Raw genomic sequence first — 19,551 nt, forward strand, 5'->3', positions numbered from 1 at the left:
CGACTGTCTGGGTTGGAATCCCGGTTTTCCCTTATGTATCCTCCAGTAAATTTACTTAATCCCCCAGAGCTTTAGCTTCCAGATTTGTGAGATGGAAAGAACAGGAGTGCCTACCCCAAAGGGATCTTGTGAGGATTAAATGAGATACTGAATGCATTCATTCTGGGAACACTGAGCACGAGCTTCCAGCTCTGGGAGGGGCAAAGGGTGGAGGAGTAGTGAGGAAATTCTGGAGCCTAATGGGGGATCCCAGACAGCACTAAGTAAACACCAAATAAGCAGCAGGATTTCAAATAGCTAGCGCTAGGAAGGAAATCCAACACAGCTATTTCAGGGAGGGCTACTTTCAGGAAGATGGGTGGCAATTTTAAATAGGTTGATTGGGTTAAGGAAGGTTGCCCGCCAGACGTGCATAAATGAATTGACTACATCTCAGTCTCCCCTTGGCAATGTGTGGGGATTTTGGGTTGCCACATGTAGGGTGTGGGAAGGGGTCATTCTGTCATCTAGCGGATAACGGTAGGGATGCCATGAAATACCTCTCAATGCAGTATCTCCCACACTAAACAATTATCAGTCCAAAATATGAATAGGGTCCGGGTTGAGAAACCTTAACAGAGAGAGAACAGCATGGCAAGGGTCCTGGGTCAGAAGGGAGCTTATCGTGTTTGGGGGACAAACGGAAAGCCAGTGTGGCGAGAAACCGGGATGGGGACAGAGGTAGGTTGGGTTAGATGAGGGAGCACCTTTTAGAGTACGGTGAGGAACCCTGGAATTATCTCCAAAGAAGTGGGCAGCCCTTGGAGAGTTATGAGCAGGGGACGAAGTTAAGTTCGGTGATGCGCTTAGCACATATAAGCTCCCTAATAAACACTATCTATCTTCACCACCACCTTTGTATCTTTGCTGCTTTGCCCCCGCCCAAACCCGGGCCTCAGCGCGGCCGCAGTAACTAACTCCTCCTGGCCAGCAGAGGGCGCCGGCCAACACTTGGCTTCCGGCCGCCCAGGGCGGGCCTTCTCTTGCCGTCCCCCTTCCTCCTCTTTTCCCCTCAGGAGAAGTCGGGAAGGTGGCGGTCGGTGGTGGTGGCGGCGGAGGAGGAGGCGGCGGCGGTGGCGGCGGCGGTTGTCCCGGCCCGGCCGGTTGGTGTGGCCCGTCAGCCCGCGCTCCGCAGCGTCCGCGCCGCGCCCAGCGAAGTCGAGTCGAGCCGAGGCGGCCAGGTCCAGCGCGGGCGGCGCGCGCTGACGGAGGGCGGCGGCCGCGGCCAGGGCGGCCCGTGGGACCGCGGGCCCCCGGCGCAGCGCCGCCCGGCTCCCGCTCCTGGCCCTGCCGGCCTCTTCCCTCAGCGCCGCGGCCATGGCGGCCAGCGCGAAGCGGAAGCAGGAGGAGAAGCACCTGAAGATGCTGCGGGACATGACCGGTCTCCCGCACAACCGAAAGTGCTTCGACTGCGACCAGCGCGGCCCCACCTACGTGAACATGACGGTCGGCTCCTTCGTCTGTACCTCCTGCTCCGGCAGCCTGTGAGTGCCGGGCGGCCGGGCGGGCGTGGGCCCTTCCCCCGTGTTGGGGGGCGGGGGAGCGGGCAGCAAGGCCGGGGGGGGGTGTGGGGGGGTGCAGGCGGCGCGGGAGGCCAGCGGGGGCGCCCGCTCGGGCCGGCGCGGCGGTTGGGGCGCGGGCTCGCGGGGAGGGGCTGCGGAGGCCGGCGGGTGGGATGCGCTCTGCCCCTGCTCCCGAGCTGGGGATGCGCTTTCGGTTTCTCTGGGCGAGGGTCCCGGCCCAGGGCAGCCTTCGTGGGTGGGGCGTGGGCGAAGGTGGGTTAGCCCGCGGCGAGCATCGGTTCCCGGCGGAGCCGGCGCTGTTTCCCTCGGGTCTCCGCTTGTTCTCCAGGGCACTGACCCGATGGGACTGTAGGGGAGACACAGGAGTAGGCTGGGAGGGCCGTGCGGGTCTTTTGTGTGCCCCTCTGGGCGGCCCAGGGTGGCGCTGAGGTTTCCAGTGAGGCACCTGCAGGGCGCCCGTAGAAAGGGTGGGGGAGAAGCTAGGGTGGGAAAGGGCAAGGATGAGTAGCCTGGGTTTTGGTGTTTTTTTTTTTTTTTTTTTGTTTGTTTGTTTGTTTGTTTTTTTGTTTTGTTTTTTGTTTTTTTACTCGGGTCGAAAGCACCTAAGTCACTGGGAGAAAGGAAGCTTTTCGGAGTAGTAGCGGGATTAAAATGTCTTGATGGCAGAGATTTGAATCCCAAGGGAAAAGTTCGAGAGGCTTAATTGCGAGAGAAGGAGGCAGAGAAGCAGATGTGAGATTGTGGGGTTTTAGTTTTATGGTCCAAAGAGAGTCTTGAGTTTGGGGAAAGTTTTAATGGAAATAAGATATTGACTAGAAGCTGTGTCATTGTACATGTGGTAGTGTCTGTAAGACTTCTATCAGTACCGATACAAGGCTGTATACAGAAATTGGGAGAGATGGGAAGACAGCATTGCTTCAGAAAAATGGAGACTATCGTCTTGAATTATTGGGATGGTTTGCGTTCTTTGCTTCATTAAGCTTTATTTTTATAATATTTTTGTTACTTTGTTACTGTGAAATTTTCGTTGGAAAGTTTGTGGATGATTTTTGGAACTGATAAGTTGCTTTTATGTAATAATGATTTTGTATTTAAAGTAGTCACTAAATATTCTTAAAACCTTTATTACATCAAAACATCTACTTAAGTTCTTTCATTTGTAGCATTTCTTCATAGAAATTAATTTGTAAGATTAATACTGAGACGGAGTGCATAATATATTAGAAAACTCGTTATTTGGAAAATGCAGGACATGCCCAGCAGTGCTCCATTTGGTTTTTTCCCTTCATGTTGGGGATCAAGGCATTATTAGTCTTCCATGAATGTTTTTTCTTCAGCAAACATGTACTCGGTGTCTGCTGTGTTCTGTGTAAAGCCTTGAGATGTGCTGATGAATACAGTAAAATCCCTGTTCTTTTGGAGCTACATTCTGCTAGGGGAGATGATAATATGTAAGTCATTAAATGAGAAAAATGTCTGGGATAAGTATGCATCAAAATAGTATGATAACAGAGCCCTTGTTTGAGAGGTTACTTTTAGATTATAGTTAGGGAAGCACTCTGAGAAGTAGACAGTGATATTATTGAATTCCAACAGAATCATAGAGCTGGGTGGAATCTAGGAGATAGTCTGGTTCATACTTTTCATTTACAGATAAACTGACGTGGGTTAGGCAATGTGGTTCTAGAATGAATTCAACAGTACCGTGTTTTAAGTATATTTGATTTTTATTATGTGCATAGTAAATATGCCCTGTGTTTACTAGACACAAGATCCTTTGGTACACATGAAATACTTGGTTTGAAAAAAATGTATGTAGTTACTGTTTTGAATTTCTGGCATTTCTCGTGGTTCTTCACAAGTCTAGCAGGGCAACATTTTCTGCAGCAAAAGTATGAGATCAAGAAATATTTACTCATTTCCTAAAACCCACATTTCTGAAGCATTGTATATAAGACAATATCTCAGTGTAATGACAGTTGTTTATTTTAAAGACTTTAATCTGTGAGAGATAGGACTTCTATCTCCATTCAGGGATAATTTTACAAATGTTTATTGCTTGACTGGCCTATGTCATACATTGTGGGAGGCACTGGTGTTCCTTGGATCCTCTTAAATTTAAGGAGCCTGCATTTTAAATAAACAGTGATGGTACATTGTAATATTTCCTTTCTTTAAATGAGCTATTCCTGAAATATGTAAATGGATAGAAGAGGCTTCACAAAAGATGTGATGCCTGAGCAAAGACCTTTAAAGACAAGATCCATGGGACACCTGGGTGGCTCAATTGGTTGGACGACTGCCTTCTGCTCGGGTCATGATCCTGGATTCCCGGGATCGAGTCCCGCATCGGGCTCCCAGCTCCACGGGGAGTCTGCTTCTCTCTCTGACCTTCTCCTCGCTCATGCTCTCTCTCACTGTCTCTCTCTCAAATAAATAAATAAAATATTAAAAAAAAAAAGACAAGATCCATGTGGCTGACTGCTTCATGTTGTTGAAAGAATAAGACTCATGAGTTGAAAACACATGTTTTCTTAAATCCTGGCTTTGCGTATTAGCTGTGTGGCATTGGCAGTGTCACTTAGTCTCCTTGAGTTTGAGTTTTCTCATCCATGAATACTGAGAATAAAGTTTACCTTGTAAATTTTGGCTGTAGATTAGTTTTCAGTATTAGAGATAACATGTGTTTATCTCTAATCTCATTTGATGCCTGGTACGTAATAGCTGCCCAGTAGATGGGAGGTATTAACTATATAAGGGGGGAAAGGATATTCCATGAGTAGGGAACAGTATTGGAAAAACATTGAAACAAGATGTAACCCCTTTAAAAATCTATGAGTTTGGATTTTTCTTTGTTTTAAGTAAGACTTTATCTAGTGGCTTGATGATGTTGCCTAGACTTCTCTCATCTGTGGATGGCTGCTTCCAGCTCCGAGGGCTGCATATGGCCTTATTTTATATTGGTGTCCCTCCCAACTTTTACAGAAGTTTTGCACTTCCCACAGGTTATATAGCTACCTTAAAAGCAGTGCCCTGATTGGACTCATATTCTACAATGACTTCATTGAAACAACAAAGATCTCCAAATAGAATTCTCAAGTCAGAAATCTGGGGTTCTTGGGAAGGAAGGAATAGATGCTGGATCAGATATCTACTGTAGAAATATTGAAGGAATCTATTGAAGCTCCTAAGGATTTCTGTTCTTGAAAACCAGGAATAAAGGAAAATCATTTGAGAAGAATTGAGTAACTATTGAGTAATTATTATATGTTTTCTATTTTGATGATATGGATACTTGGAAGACAGTAATTTTGAAATCAGATTCTGACATTGCCACTAGCATTGAGACTTAGGGCAGGGTATTAAGTAAGCCTGGCCACCATGTGTCAGTTGACCTGGATCCATCTCTTCAGCCTTAGTTTCTTTTGCATTAAGAAGATAATGCATAGCTTAAGGTTGATATAAGGATTAGATTGTACAATTTGAGTAGTTATTGAACATATACTGTATGAGAGGATGAGGCTAAGCAGTGGATTTACAAAGAATAAAGCTTCTAGCTACCATTGGGAAAACTTGATTGCCTAGAAAATGCTTGTATACAATAAAGAGTATCTGCGGTCATGAATTCTAAATTTTGGAGGTTAGTCACATACCTTTTATCATTAACAGTATTTTGCTTAAACAAATTGAACAAGCATCTTACTGTTTATTTTACTAGACTCCGAATCTTCTTCTGGGTGACTGTCATATACTTGTTTGGTGCTCATTTAGAGTATATAACTGAACTCAGTTTGTGGAACTTTAAATTTAGAGGCAGTTTTACTGTTTATTAATGAGGTAGAATGGGGGTATTGTAACAGATAGATTTGTCACTTTCTTTCATGTTCTAGCTACCAAAATACTTCAAATTATGAATGGCTAGCCTACAACAAAAACATTGGCCTTCATGCCAAAGAGATTTAGTTGATTTAAAGACGAGGTTTAGACCAAATTATTTAACATTAGTTTAATCAGTAAATAAGAATTGTTCATCTTTAAAAAGCGATTGACAAGTTTTTCAGAGAGGGTTTAGGGAAAGTAAATTTTAAGAAACATTGTCTCAGTTCCAGCTATTTTATGTGGACAGAGTATTTAAAGTGGGAATTTCATAGGTGTATAGATAGAGCTTGATATTAACTTACATGTTAATTTTATGTGTATTTTGACTTTTATGGTGAATATTGCATGAATTTTTAAAGTTAAATGAAAAGGCATTTAATTCGTTTTTATACCTTTATTACCATTAGAGTGGATTGAAATCAAATACTTTTTGGAGCTCTTTTTATAATATTCGAGACGTTGTGAGGTAATAGTGGGCAGTGATTTATATCTTTAATTCCTTTTTCATTTTTTTTTTTAGTACTCTAATGTGGCTATATTTGATGAGGTATTTTGAAAATATAGTACAATTTCATTTTAGTGTAAGTGGGAAAATTATTTGATCCCATTATGAAGGACAATTTTTAGCAGATTGGCACTAGTACATATGTTGGGGATATAAGATAGTATTTGTTGAAATGGAAAATATAATAATAACTTAATCACATTTATTGAGTGCTAGCTGTGTGTCAGGTGTGATTCTAATAAAAATCTTATGAAGATTCCTCCCCTGCCCCCAACTTCAAATTGTAAAATTTGCTTACATTCTTAATGCTTTGTTGTGATACCCTGATCTAGGTATCCAGAACTAGTGAGATCCACCACTAACAAAGGTATATATGTTACTCATGAATTATTGTAAATTATTTGTGAATTCTGTATTTTGGGGATTTAAATAGTAGATTTTAACTTCATGTTTATTTTAAAAGCAGAACAGATAATTTATGGATGTACGTGCATTTTTGCCTTATAGCTATGCTTTTTTAAAAAAAATTTAAAGGATGTTAGCTTTTCTTAACTTTGTGTTTTCTTTGGATTTTATTCTGAAACTGCTGTTGTGTATTGTGAGTATAATGGGAATTCGGTGGTGCCTGTTTTGAATTTGGGCCATCTATCCTGCCATAAATGAATTCTCTTGCTATTTTCTTTATCTGAATTGTAATTAAAACATCTCGCCCTATGCATGTAGGATAGATAGTGATTAGATTTATTTGAAAGTAAATTATGTATGTATGCATATATGTGTATGTTTTTATATACTTGGGTTTTTTTTATTTTAACATAATTGTTAATTTGCCAGTCTTTTTTTAACGTAACACCTAGTACTTCTCTTTGAATGTGGTTCCACTGATTAGATTCTTTGTCCCATTGATATAACCCATACTCACATTGTGTTTTACAGTGTTTAGAATTTTAAGTTAACTTTTTTTTTTTTAAGATTTTATTTATTTATTTGACAGAGAGAGAGAGATCACAAGCAGGGAGAGAGGCAGGCAGAGAGAGAGGGGGAAGCAGGCTCCCCACTGAGCAGAGAGCGTGATTCCGGACTCGATCCCAGGACTCTGGGATCATGACCCTAGCCGAAGGCAGAGGCCTTAACCCACTGAGCCACCCACACACTCCTAAGTTACTTTTTAAAGTAAGTCGAGGGCTGGATTGTTCTAGATCTTTTTTTCAGTCTTTTTTCAGTTCTTGTTTACAGTTAAGTAACAGCTTTTCATGGCAATTGAATTTAGTTGTCTCTAAAATACTTCGTTTTTATGGGAACAGTTCTCACTTGTGTCAGTATTTCACAGAATACTCACTTCAACTATATATTTACCAAATTCTGTGCCAACTGTATTACCAAGTTATTATATTAAACAACTCTTGATAAACATAAAACTCAGTTGGAAGGAGCAGGAGAGCATGCCCTCCTAGCTATGAATGTTTGTTGTGCAGTAGGCCTTTGCTGAAGGTTTTTCAGCAGGGAGGAGAAACATGGATTCACCTCGCAAATTGATTAAGAGGGACTCTTCTGTGGTACTGTGAACATCATCTTGTCCTGGGAAAACTCTTAAGCATATGTGGTATGGTGACATCATATTTTCACTCTTTTCTATCCAACATGCATAATGTTCATATTCTTGAGAAACTCCTGTGGAGATATTCAGGACTGGAGCTGTTACCTTTGCATTTTCCCCCAACTCATTAATGGATTTCCCGCTTCATATAGTCAGAGTGATAATTGGTTAGGAATACCCATATATATAAAAGGGGAATCATTCATAACTTTGGGTACTTTAATTAGTAGCAGATTGCTTGTGACATTTTTTATAGGCCCACACCTGAGAGCTCTTGCCCTACAGACCCCTGATTGGGTGTGTTAAGAATGAAATTCAATTACTTCTATTACAGTAAGGATGGGAAACTTGTTTAAATTGTTCAGAATATGAGGAATGATAGGGTTTTTTTTGTTTTTTGTTCTTTTTAAGTTAGAACATATTTCTTTCAAAGACTTCCTGAGTAAGACGTGGTCTCTCTTTGATTGGTACTATGCTGTTTTAGAGGGAGGGAAGTCACAATTACACCTTGCTTTTATTCTGGTTGCTTCTTTTAAGAGGTATATTAACTATAGCATGCTCTAAGGAATTCCATCAGGATGATAAGGAATCTTAAAGCTATGTATGAGGAGAACATTTGCAGGAGCCAGAAATGTTAGCTTAAAGAAGAAAAGACTAGTGGGTGCGGGGAGCTGTACATATGGTCACTATCTTTGGGTAATTTTAAGGCCTATATGTGAAAGAGGTAATAGATATATTCCCTAGGGGGAGATAGGAGACAAATGTATGGAAGTTACAGAGAAACATGCATGTTTACAAAAGGAAGAGAGGAGTTTTTCTTGTTGTCAAATTCTAAAGATTCTTGTTCTTCCCCCAGTTTTTGTTAGACTGTGCAAGCTCTTTGATGGGGAGAGTTAAAATCAGTGGAACTAATAATATGGGAACATGTGAAAACTCTTTTTTGTCTTCAAAGCTTTATCCCTTACTCAGTTAATCTTGGTGGCTTTAACTTCGAACAGTTGTGTTCAGTAGGTACCTCTACAAAAAGATCTCTGGTGTCTAGTAAAGAGACTTGATACTTCAGAAATTTTAGAAGTTCCTCAAACTTTTTCATCAAAGATAATAATCTATAAGTGTATGTCAGTTAAATTTGGTTTTGAAGAGCAAGAACTGTTCATCTCCATTCTTGTTTGTGCTCAGTTTTTAATTCAGTTTTAATTTTTATCGAAAGAACACATGCCTGTAATTTAAATAGGCAAAGGCTTTAAATGAACAACAGTAGTCACCTGTTCCCTTCCTCCATTTCTGATTGCCCTAGACAGTGACTGTCAACTTTTATCTCTGCCCTCCTTCTATGTTTACCTTAGTATTTCTAGCTAACACACAACTGTTTAAATTTTTTTTCAGTTTGGCTTTATATATTGACTTCTGCTGTACGAGGAGGAAGATAAGGATTTGGTCCTCTTCATACTTCTTTTTCCTTTTCTACCTACTGTCTCTACCTCTTCCGTATAACGTTATCACAGTTGTTGGCTAAATCACTTATTTGGTATTTGCCTTGTTGCAAGTATACGTATTGTTCTCAGCTGAGTCATACAGTATATTGCTATTATTTTCTTACTTGTACAGCCTTTTTCCCCAGGAAGTTTATACTTGTGTAGTTCTCATCTTTTCCTTTTTCATATATGTATCATTAATATATCCCAGATAAAAAGTCTCCAGCTGAGGCATAAAACTTCTTTCAGTATCATCAGATACATAAGGTACCTGTTTATTTTTGTTTTAAATCGGTAAATCTTTTCTGGGTACTTTTGTCATCATCTAGTCTGGAAATGCTGCTCTCTAGACCTGCTATGCAGTGATCATCCTGGGACTTTTCTTCTGCCATCATTCTGGAAATTCTTTTCATGCCTAACCAGTGTTGGACCCTCTGTTTTCAGGACCCCCACATCTCCCTTGGCCTCCTGATTGAAGGTCACTGGGAGGTTATTTTGGGAGGTGTATGGCTATAAATGTCTCTCACTCCACTTCATTTTTAAATTGATAGTCTGTACCTATTCATAAGGTGGAAATACTTTATCCTTGAGGTTTTAAGGCAGTGCTTAATTATCTTCATATCCTTAGTATCACTGTTGAGAAATCTGATGCTATTTTGTTTTTTTTAAGAATTTATTTATTAGAGGGAAAGAATCTCAAGTGGACCCCATGCTGAGTACAGAGCCCAAGTTGAGGCTCCATCCCAGGACCCTGGGATCATGACTTAGGCTGAAACTGAGTCAGACTGTTAACCGACTGAGCCACCTAGCACCCCCTGATGCTCTTATTACTGATTCTTTGTGCCCCATTTCCCCCCTCCCTCTTTGGGATTATATATGATCTTTTTTTTTTTTTTTTTAAATTCCTGCTTTTCTGAACTGTACATGGAAACATTTTGGTTAGGTCTTTTGTTCAATATTGTAGCCATTCTTTTGGACTCATTGGTTTGGAAGTCATGTGTTTTTTGTTGTTGTTTTAAGTTCAGAGATATTTTCTCCAATATTCTTTCTTGTTGGTGACTGAAAGAGCCTGGCTGCCATTTTTCTAGGATCCAGTTGAGGGAGGAAATGAGGGGCATGTAATCAGTCATTCAGTAGGTAAAGTCTCACTTAATTCCTTAGTTTTTAGCAGGGTGCCTAATAACAGTCCTTAGTTATGACTGAGTCCGGAGTCTTTTTGGATAACCTCTGCAGATTAAATTGTCGTTCAGACTTCTGCGTAGGACCTGGTAGAGGTAGTCTTGTGGCTGAAGGGGAACTGGAAGTTTACTTTTGACCCTATGTGAATCCCCCTAACCTGCCTCTCCTTCCTTTAGTGAATTTTTCAGGGGTTCTCTAGTGGGAATCAGCTTCTAGTTGGCCTCTCTCTGAAGGAGCTTCTGTTTTGCTTTTCTTTACTCTGCAAAGTCAGTTATTGTTGGTATATTCACTTTTTATCTTCGAAAACTTGTTACTGGAGACCTATAATATGCCTTTGGCCTCCTCCCTTATTCTCTGCCCCTCTGTCTCTGCAGGTTAATGCTTTTTTATTCTTTTTTTTTTTTAAACCACTTTTTTTTTTTTTTTTAGGAGTTTATTTATTTGTTAGAGAGAGAGAGGGAGAGCAAGCAAGCACAGGCAGACAGAATGGCAGGCAGAGGCAGAGGGAGAAGCAGGCTCCCTGCCGAGCAAGGAGCCCGATGTGGGACTTGATCCCAGGACGCTGGGATCATGACCTGAGCCGAAGGCAGCTGCTTAACCAACGGAGCCACCCAGGTATCCCATTGCTTTTTTATTCTTTTGCTTTCATTTCAGTGAGGTTTGGAGAGGTTTGTGAAGATTTTCTTGGGCTTTGTCTGCTTTTTTTTTTTTTTTTTTTTTGAGAGAGAGGAGGAGAGAGTGCATGCATAGAAGCGCATTAGCAGGGTAGGTGGAGAGATAGGGGCAGAGGGAGAGAATCTTAAGCAGGCTTCCCAACCAGCGTGGATCCTGGAGCTTGATGGCAGGCTCAGTCTCACAACCCTGAGATCATAACCTAGGCCAGAATCAAAGAGTTGGTGCCCCCTCTTTTCGGGGTGGTGGTGGCAACATTTAACTGGGATACCTTAATTAGGTTTAAATTGTTGCTTGAGCATTATTTTTTAGATGTCTCTCCTAAGTGTTACAAGCACTTTACAGTGTAGTTTTGTGACTTTCAGGGAAAAAACAAAACAGAAAACGAAAATAACAAATGTGGTTTACGTTTTGTGTGTGTGTTCTGTATTTTAAATTGGGTTCTGGATAGACTAATAGTTTGGACTGTCCAGTACATATAGTGCCTTGGCATCAGTAGTTTGTAAAATCTAGATGTCCTGTTAAAGGCATCGTCCATCTGTTGTAGACTTTAAGTATATAATTTTTCTGAATTAAACATTTATAGGATTGGGATAGATCTAAATGTCAAATTAACTTTATTACTTTATGTCAGGATTAGCAACCACATAAATTTCCACAGTCTATTAAAATATTTTAGCCAGCTTCTCTCCCAGCAGGAGAAAAGTAATGAATAAAACTAAATAAGCTTTCTTATTCATGTCACATACATTGTTATTTGAGTTGAACAAATGGCTATTTGCAAGATGGTTTGAGGCATAGTTAAGAGCGGCATACTGGTGGACATATGGAATGAGTCACACCATCTGGTTACAGTCATACCTGGGTGGTGGTCGTTAAAACTAAAGCTCCTGGGGATCTGCATATGACTTAATTATACTGCTGAAACATATTGGGCTTACTAGTAGGTGACTTTGGAACTTCTTGAAACCAAATAACTGGCAAACATGCTTTCAAAATATCAATACTGTTGTTACTAGGTGTGTCATTATTTAATTTTTTTATTTTTTTTTTGCACTTGAGACTTAAAATGTGTATTTTAGGATCTGAAATGGTCACTATATTGGCACTACAGATGATGGGGCTTACTTGTCCAGCGCTCCCATCCTGTAGTTATGACTAGTGTCATTACAGTCGGCTGTTTTATAAACATTGAATTCACATGACAGCTAGACTAGACTTAGCAAAAAAAAGGAAAGTGGCACCAATGTCCACAAATACTCCTTTGAAATAACTAGATAAGTAATTCAGTTTTGATTAGATTTCATTCAATTAAATGATCAGATTTGGTAGGTAGAGAAGAAGGTAGGTCCACTAATGAGAAAATATTTAATTAGTGTAAAAATTGTGGTTACTGTGAATAGTAACATAGAATCAAGATGGTAGTGTTTTGTTTCTTTAACCTACATCAGTATTAACTTTTGGTATACAGTTATAGGAGTCTTTAACGTGTATCAAATCATGTAACTTCTGCCACAGTCAGCTGCCACCACCCCTGAAGACTCTTCTTAACCCTTATCTGTTCCTAACCCCTGCCAACTACTGTTAGTTCTCTCAACATTTTAGTTTTTCTTTCTGAGAATGTCACGGAAATTCTGTCCTAGGTATGTAACTTTTTCAGATTGGCGCCTTCACTCAGCAGAGGATCTTTAAGATTAATCCAAGTTAGTTGCATATTCCAATAGTTCATTTCTCTTTTGTACTGAGTAGTTAGTATTCCGTTGCTTGTGAATTTATCCATTTCCCATTTGAAGGATGGTTGGGTTTCTAGTTTTTGATTCATATGAATAGAGCTGCTACAAATATTTATATACAGATTCTTGGGTGAACATAAATTTTACTGGGTAAATAAGAGTGGAATTGCTAGGTCATGTGGAAATTGTATATTTAATGTTATTTTTAAAAAATGACAGTTTTTTGTTTTGATTTGATATGATTTTCCCTTTCTACTGGCTTGAAAGCTGTAAAATTCCATGTACTTCCATGGTCATCATTGAAATTTAATTCTCCATATTGACATTCTAGAGTTAATCTGTATTTTAACCTTTCCCTAATAACACAAGGTCTTTAAAAATACAAAGTACCCTCGCTTAAGGGCTGTTGTTGGTGAGACATTAAATTTGTCCCTGTTCTTATAAATTGGACATTTTAAAATCAGATGATGTTTGGTTTCACCTAAAGGTGTTTACCAGTTTCTTTCCTTACCTCTTTGCATTTCAGGACCTTCCTGGGGTCCTTCTTCTATTATCTGTATTTTTTCAGTGAGGATCTTCTGGGGTAAACTCTTGGTTTTTGTTTATCTGAAGATAGTATTTTGATCTTATACTTTCAGAGATAGTTTTGCTGGGTTCGCAACGGTTATTTTTTTCTTACTACTTAAAGATAATGTTTTGTTATCTTTTGGTTTCTATTGAGAAGTCTACTTTTAGTCAAATTTTGTTTTCTTGGTCTTTTCTGTCTGACTGCTTTTAAGATTGTTATGTGTTTGAAGTTTCAACAAAATATTTCTGAGAGTGGGATTTATTTATCTTGTTTTTGATAAGCTATAATTCCTGTATTTGTAGATGCATGCCTTTCACTGGATCTGAAAAATCTCAGCCGTGATCTCTTCAAATATCACCTCTCTTAAGAGTGTTGATTAGAGGGCACCTGGGTGGCTCAGACAGGTTGAGTGTCAGACTCTTGGTTTCGGTTCAGTTCATGATCTCAGGATCCTAAAACCTGAGCCCTCACTGGGCTCTGTGCTCAGTGGGGAGTCTGCTGGAGATTTTCTTTCTCCTCCCCTTCCTTGTTTCCTATGCCCACTCTCTTTCTCTCAAAATAATCTTTAAAGAGTGTTGATTAGATATGTTAGACTTTCTAATATCCTTTTTTCTTCCTTTTGTCTTAGTCTGTGCTACTTTCTGAATTTTTTTCCTGTCTTTTAATTCACTGATTTTCTAATCTGCCCTTTACCTTCTTTGTTGAGTTTTTAATTTCCACATTTATAATTTTTCATTTCTAAAAGTTCTGACTTTTAAAGTGCATGGTTATTCTAATAACTACATATATCTTGTTTATTTTTATGCTGTCTTTTATTTATTACTATGTTTCCTATATACTATGTTTTCTGTTTTGTATTTGATCATTCCAATATCTAAAGTCTTTGGGAGAGGTCATTCTAAAGATGTTTCTACTGACAAGCTTAGTGTCATGTTTTGTTGCTGTGTGATGATTTTATTTTTTCCAAATCCTGATAGCATAAATGGAAATTACATTCCTTCTGAGAGGATTTGCATATTCTTCTGCTGGGACCAGGGATACTGCAGCCTGAAGCAGCTTTATTTCTTATCCAGGGTCTTAGGTTTAACAGGTTTGTTGTCTTGTCTCTGTTGTCTTGTCTTAGCTGTTGTTGACTGGTATTTGCCGTCTGAGCAGTACTAAATTTTGGATATAAAATGTGTCACTCTTCTGGTTTTAGCTCAGTTTTTAATTTTTAATTCTTTTTTCCCTTTTGGGTGGGTATCCTTAGAGATTTCCTTTACTTTGTAGGTAGCTCAACAGTATGTTAATAGGATTTTTTTGTTCATTTTGGTTTGTAACCCTACAGAGTATCTCTCATATTTTAGCAGAGGAAACTTTTCAGAATATCTGGTCTGCCATACAATTGAAAGTAGAAACTGGATGAGATTAAATAAGCCTTATAGGTACTTTATAAATAATTATTTTGTTCTGCCTTATTAACTTACATTTTGCCTATGCATTTGTATTAAGCATGCTTGACATTAATACAGTTCCATGTTTGTTTGTTTGTTTTGTGGACACTTAGTATTTTCTAATTTAAATTTAATATGTACAATACAAATTTTAATCTTGTATTATTTATTTTGTTATTATTTTATAGAAAAAATGTACATTTCTATTTTCTGTTCTTCTGAAAATAATGAATTACGGGAAAATTCCAACTTTTTTATTGTATATGGGGTGAATGTGTAGAGTGTTTTTTGTAGACGATTAAACCTAGGTAGGGTTTATATTCAATAAAGATCCAAAGGAATTCCAGTAATTTCTTTAGCTTGGCAATTAACATTTGGCTTATTTAGAGCAGTGATTCTCAACTAGAGGAATTTTGCTGCCTGGGGGAGATTTGGCAGCATCTGGAAACATTTTTTTGTTGTCTCTACTGGTTGAGGATGCTACTGGTATTTAGTGAGTAGAGGTTGGGGTGCTGCTTTACATCCTACAATGCACAGAGCAGCTCCTTTGCAATAAAGTTACCTGGCTCAAATGTCAGTAGTGCCCAAATTGAGAAACCTCTGATTTAGAGAAACAAAGTGAAGATAAGGTGTTGATGCTGATAGATATATTTGGGAAGAAAGGCTTTCCAGTTTTTTTTTAGAAAAAATGAAGGAAAGCCTTAGAAAGGAAAATTGTTCTCCCCTTCCCATATTTTCTTTCTCTAATTCTTCAGCACGTACATTCACATCCATATTTCCAGGACTTGAAAGTCCAAAATCTTTGACTGCTGCTACTAGTCAGTTGGACTCTCTGTTATTTCTTGCTGTTTCTTTTTCCTCTTATAGAATAATGCATATTCATTGTAGAAAACTTGGAGAGAATAGAAAATTATAAATAGAAAAAAAAATCATCTTATCCCTATCATTTATATGCAAGAACTGCTAACATTTGGGGATATTTAGTTTGTTTTCTTTGCAGATATTTTTTATATAGTTCTGAGAATACTATATAATTTGCATCCTAAAAATTAAAATATAACCATAAGTATGCATAATGTTTACAATGTTATTGTCATTTAATCACTTCCTCTTTGATACTGAGGTGTTCCTGATGTTTTCCTGTTATAAATCCTGTTTGATGAACATCTTGGAGATAGCTGTGTTTCAGATTCCTGTTTTAGAGTAGTTTGTTAAAGGGTACTACTAGATCAAAAGGTGTGAATGAGGTTCTTGATACAGATTGGTGAATTTATCCTACCGTAGTGTATGAGATTATCAGCTTTCACTTTGGACTTAACAACATTTTAACAGAATTATTTTATAAGCATGTAATATCTTTATAAAACTTTTGGAGACTAAAAGGGGAAAAATCTGGGTATATCCTTGCATTGAGCGTATGGTTAATCTGCTTGGGTAAATGGGATATAAAAGGGTGATTAGAGAAGGCAACATGAACAAATGTAAAATTTCCTCAGAGTTAACGTAATTTGTATAATTATTGTGGCCTGGCAAAATCGTGTCTTGCAGTTTTGTAAATTGAGTCCTATTTTAAATGCACCGAGTCAGCTCACTTAAAGAAGTCCTGTAGTAAATGTTCTTGTTTAGTGGGGAAAAAAAATGTCTTTTCATAATTTGGTTATGAGTTCATTCTGGTTGTATTTGTTTTGTAAGTTCAAAATTTTGTCACATATTTAAGTAATATGAATGCCTTCTTTATGCATAAGTAGACCCTGTGATACCGTAGGGCCATGATATTTGTAAGTGAATAAGCTATACACTGTACTGTTCTTATGAGAGGACATCTGTATAATATAACTAAAAAAGAATCAGAGGTTTCCTCATTTAATGTTCTGAGAAATACAGGGGCATAATTCTGTGCTCTAAAATTTCTTACCCAAAACATAAACCATTGTAATAGTGCTTGACATTATTCCTTTGCCTTTTCCTTTTTTTTTTAAAAGGATACTGTAAGAGAGGTGGAAAAGTAAACGCTTGGCTGGAACAAAGAAGGACGTATTAGGAAATAAGGAGAGACAAAGTTGCTAAGTTAGAGGGAGGAGTAGTAAAATTTAAGAGAACAGTAAGTTAATTCCTTCTTAAGTTATGTTGGAACAAGGTAGGATGTAATTACACATCATAAATTAATAAGCTTCCCTGAAAATGGCGAATCTAGTCTTGTTCTCATAATACAGGTGAATTGGAAAAAGAAGCCTACTGCTTTAATTGAATAATGGCTTTCCTACATTTTCACTTTTGGAAATTTGGAAGATACTTTTATTTCTTATTTTTATTATCTTTTAAAGATTTATCTACTTTATTTTACAGAGAGAGAAACGTGTGAGTGGGGTGAGTGGGAGTGGGGAAAGAATCTCAAGCTGATTCCCCACTGAGTGTGGAGCCCAGGGTAGGGGTGTGGTGTGGGGTGGGGCTTGATCTCACAACCCTGAGATCATGGCTAGAGCTGAAACCCTAAGTCAGATGCTTAACCAGCTGAGCCACCAGGTGCCCCCTTGGAGATATTTCTGAAGCCTTAATTTATGATTGCAGATTTACTTGGAAATAATTCATTCTGTAGTTTTTTTCATAGCAAAGTTTGTAAGTTTTACAAGGATGAAATTGCTGTACTCAGTTTTTTCTACTGTGCAGTCTTTGTTTCTGTATTTGTAACTTAAGAGTTAGAAATAAATGAGTTAGTTTAAAATTTAAACAAAACAAAACAGCAACAAAACCCAACTTAATGATTTCCTCCTTCAAAATATGAGGCAGATAAAGTACTTTGCCCTCATTCAAAGCATGATTCAAAAGATGTACCATCTATCTCTGACAGTTCTGTCAGAGAGAGAAGAGTGGGATATGATAATTGAGGACTTAGTTCTGAATTTCTCTTGTTGAATTACAACATTGTGAATTTCCAGGATTATTATACACCGTATTTATTCAAAAATGTTTTCAGGTTATTTTTGGAAGACCTTTTGCTCATTTATTATTTTACATTGTTGTTAAATCTCTCAATTAGCATGATGACTATGACAAAATATGTAAAAGTACTAATAATCTGTTCTAGAACTTGGATTCCAAATGAGGCCTTTGGCAGAGGACATGACTTAAACATAATTTTATGAAACTTTGCATAGGTTACTTGTTACTTTGCATAGATTATTTAGCCCTTATATTTGTAGGTGGTAGAGTATTATATATACTCTATATTATAGTTAGACAAAATATATATATAGTTGGACATAATATATAACTTATGTTGTAGTTGGATAAAATGTAAATAGTTTTTACTCTTCTCTGAGTGCTTTTCTATGAGTTTTTTATATGCACTGTAAACATTATCAAGAAACATAGAGATAAAGTTTTCTTAAGGCCATCTATACAGAAAGGCTTTAAGACTGTAAAAGAACTTCAGAGGCATTTAATCATGTATCCAGGTATTTCTCGAGTTCCCTCATGTCTTTTAAGTTTCTTCTTGAGCACTTACTACTTTCTGAGGTGATTGAAAATGTCCTTTACTATAAATTTCTATTTGAATTGAAGGAGAGGTGAGACTTCATTCTTATGGGTTAATAATTTCCAGTTTTCTTGGGTTAGTTTTCAGTTTTCAAATCAGCCTCAAGCTTAAATGTAATGGCTATTTGATTAGAATATGTGTATAACTCCAAGCTTAACAAAATATTGTCATTTTCTTAGGAAATGTGAAAATATTTAAATGGTTAATTACTTTTTGAATTCTTTACCATAGAGTTCTTACATAGTCTTCTTCCATTAGAAACACAGTAAAGCAATATTTTATTTCCTAGAAGCTCATGTGTTACAGGTGCCATGTATTCCTAACTAGATGGCACTTGAATTTATATTTAAATGCATTATTTAGTGTGAACATAACTTACCTTGACATATCTGTTATGGGGATTAATAGTTTAATACTTTTAGTTTATAAGCGAACACTCTTCACTTTAAATGTTTAAATGTGCTATTAAAAATGTTTTACATTGATGTGTAAATTTTAAGATACATAGTAATAAATTTGTAAATATTTTATCTTTTAGGAGAGGGTTAAATCCACCACACAGGGTAAAATCTATCTCCATGACAACATTCACACAACAAGAAATTGAATTTCTGCAAAAACACGGAAATGAAGTAAGTGTTTTTATAATTTTTAACTTTTTTGTTGGCAGTCATTTTAATAAGATTTAATAAGTTGCTTAGAATGGTGAATTTCACTGTCTAAAAAGTTATCTTTGTATTCTATATTTAGCTATTTTAGAATTACTCATTTAATAATGTACTTAGAATTAATATCTACTAAATATCTAATAAATGCCTTTATCCTGAGGTGAAACATGCATCCAGAATTCATCAGTGTTGAATGTAAAAGGCATTTTTGGAGGACATCTAGTATTGGAGTAACCATTAGTTTTTGCTTTAAAAGGCCAAAAGAGAGAGAACAAGAAAGAGAAATAACTTTGTGGTACTGTAGTAAACTTCTCTTAGGTCATTGTGTGATCAGCTTTTACTTGAGGTCCCCTCATGCCTTCTTATTATATGCCGAACTTTCTGTTGAGCAGATGCTGGGAGGAAAGGGGGCTGGCAGTGCTGGGGGCAGCCCATCATTAAGGGGGAACCCAGTAAGAATTTGGAGGGGAGCTTTTTCCTTCTAACTCTGCTTTAATGGGTTTCCAGTAATTGCATTCTGATTGTTTGCTTTCTTGTTTTTGGTTTTATGGTTTTACCATGCTGTTGGTAAAAGTGGTGATCTAATAATTGAAAAAACTATAAAATTGACAAGAAAAGTGGACATTTTGGGATAAGATTGAGCCAGTCATCCTAATTGATTAATAATAACCATTATTCCTTATTTAATAGGAAGGAAATACTACTTTAGTTATACTATTCTGCTTGCATATTTTTGATAGAAAGT

The 19,551-nt window shown here is 37.8% G+C and overlaps 1 protein-coding gene across 9 annotated transcripts in view; it reads left to right on the top strand.

Annotated features, from left to right (window-relative positions):
• Window positions 1-1,056: 1,056 nt before the first annotated feature.
• AGFG1 (ArfGAP with FG repeats 1) overlaps window positions 1,057-19,551 on the top strand; it is a 75,050-nt gene continuing 56,555 nt past the window's right edge. For 2 of the 9 annotated variants that reach the window (XM_059393635.1, XM_059393639.1), the window contains exons 1-2: window positions 1,059-1,523; window positions 18,677-18,770. In XM_059393635.1, the coding sequence (XP_059249618.1) occupies window positions 1,357-1,523; window positions 18,677-18,770 (261 nt within the window). In that variant the 5' untranslated portion in view covers window positions 1,059-1,356. Of the gene's footprint in view, window positions 1,524-18,676; window positions 18,771-19,551 lie in introns of all 9 variants that reach the window. The other 7 variants (XM_059393634.1, XM_059393636.1, XM_059393638.1 and 4 more) reach the window with 5 other exon arrangements.

Source organism: Mustela nigripes, chromosome 3 (assembly GCF_022355385.1).
Source record: "Mustela nigripes isolate SB6536 chromosome 3, MUSNIG.SB6536, whole genome shotgun sequence".
NCBI lineage: Eukaryota > Metazoa > Chordata > Mammalia > Carnivora > Mustelidae > Mustela > Mustela nigripes.